We start from the raw sequence: 1,751 nt of genomic DNA on the forward strand, positions 1-1,751 counted from the left end.
TGGGTACTGTATTGATAACAGTAGATTGATATGGGTGGTGGGTAGATCAGTGCAGGAATGAAGGGATGAATGACAGTGGATAATGATGAAAGGATGAGAGTAGGATGTGATGAATGTATGGATAGAAGGATGTATGATGGGTGCGGTGGGTAGGTGGATGTTGGTGGGAGGAGAAATGGATGAATTGATAGATAATGAATGGGTGATGGATAGATGGATTGGTGGTAGATGGATGGATGGATGGATGACAGTGGACAAAGAAAATTGCATAAATGATAAGTGAATGATGGTTGATGATGGATGAATGGGTGGGTAGATGGAAAGACGATGGATGGAGGACGGATGGATGGTGGATAACTTATGGATAGACGGATGCCAATAAATTAACAGTGGGTGGATAACAGTGGGTAATGATGACCTTATTCGTGGATAAGTGGATAAGTAATGGATGGACGTTATTTGGATGGTGATGGACTGGTGGATCGGAGGATGGATGGGTAATTAAATATATAAGCATTGTATAAGTGTGTGTGTGTTAGCAGCAGAGACAGACAGGTGCAGATAGATTCCCAGAAAGATTCAGAGAGGAGAGAATGATCCACCTCACTCCGTCTTGGCCTGAAAATCTACGGATGCCAGGATCGTGGCTTGTCCCAGGACAGGGGGTCCCCTGGGATGTCCTAAAGGCATCCAGACCAAGCTGCAGTGATTTCCAATCAGTGAGAAAAGGGTGGACTCCCTGGGGGGGGGTGTCAGAGAGGTGTCCACGGGCAGAGCATGCAGGGGGCTTTGGTTGGATTCCAGCACTCCACATCCCCCACCCCCCAGCACCCCAAGGAGTCACCCCTGGGGATATAGAGCAGGAGTTGTCCAAAGCCAAAACGAAGAAGGCAATCGGGGCTCTGTCCTCCCTCCCCTCCTGGGGTCACGCCCCTCCTGACTCTCGTCCGCAGGTCCCCTGGGAGAAGTGCCTGGCCACCGAGGGAAAGACGGACAGTGAGCACATACTCGTGGTGACCTTGCAGGAAGATACACAGACCCCGCCGTGCCTGGGAAGCTACCAGAAGGCTGGATCCAGTTGAGCCTGAAGGCGTGCTGAGCTGTGATTGTTTTGACTTGTTGCGTTTTTGTTTTGTTTTGTTTTGTTTTGTTTTGTTTTTTTTGCTTTTTGGGTCACACCCGGCGATGCACAGGGGTGACTCCTGGCTCTGCACTCAGGAATGACCCCTGACGGTGCTCAGGAAACCATATGGGATGCTGGGAATCGAACCCGGGTCAGCTGCATGCAAGGCAAACGCCCTCCCCGCTGTGCTATTGCTCCAGCCCCTGCTGGTTGTTTTTTTTTTTTAAATGAAAGCGATGTTTTGCAAAGATGTGTGTTGTCTGAGCCCCGCCATGCCCTTCCAACTTTGCAGCCTCCTCCTCCTTCAGTGAGCCCCCACCCGAGAGGGGTGGGGACCACCGAGGTAGCCACTGGGCTGGGAAACTCGGCTCATGGCTGGCCTCTGACCGGGTGAGAATGGCACCACCTGACTGTTCCTCCCAAAGCGGGCAGTTCGGACCAGGGTCTGCTGTGTGGACGCTGACGGGCTTAGCCCTGTGCTCTCTCAGCTCTGCGGGGGCTTCACTTCCTTGTCAGATCACCTGGCCGGGGCTGCCGGGGGCCACCCGGGCACATGGGACCCTCACAGTGAGCAGAGGCAGACGGTGTTCCGCCGACAAACATGATTGTCAAGCCTTGTTGTGAGAAG

General features: G+C 52.7%; 1 protein-coding gene across 1 annotated transcript in view; it reads left to right on the top strand.

Annotated features, from left to right (window-relative positions):
* Window positions 1–1,362, top strand: part of CSF2RA (colony stimulating factor 2 receptor subunit alpha) — a gene marked incomplete at its 5' end in the record, with an annotated part of 12,431 nt that extends 11,069 nt beyond the window's left edge. The window contains one exon of the mRNA XM_055123605.1: window positions 954–1,362. Within this exon, the coding sequence (XP_054979580.1) occupies window positions 954–1,082 (129 nt within the window). The remainder of the gene's footprint in view (window positions 1–953) is intronic.
* Between the last annotated feature and the right edge of the window lie 389 nt (window positions 1,363–1,751).

The sequence above is a fragment of the Sorex araneus genome, unplaced genomic scaffold (assembly GCF_027595985.1).
Source record: "Sorex araneus isolate mSorAra2 unplaced genomic scaffold, mSorAra2.pri scaffold_209, whole genome shotgun sequence".
Taxonomy (NCBI): domain Eukaryota; kingdom Metazoa; phylum Chordata; class Mammalia; order Eulipotyphla; family Soricidae; genus Sorex; species Sorex araneus.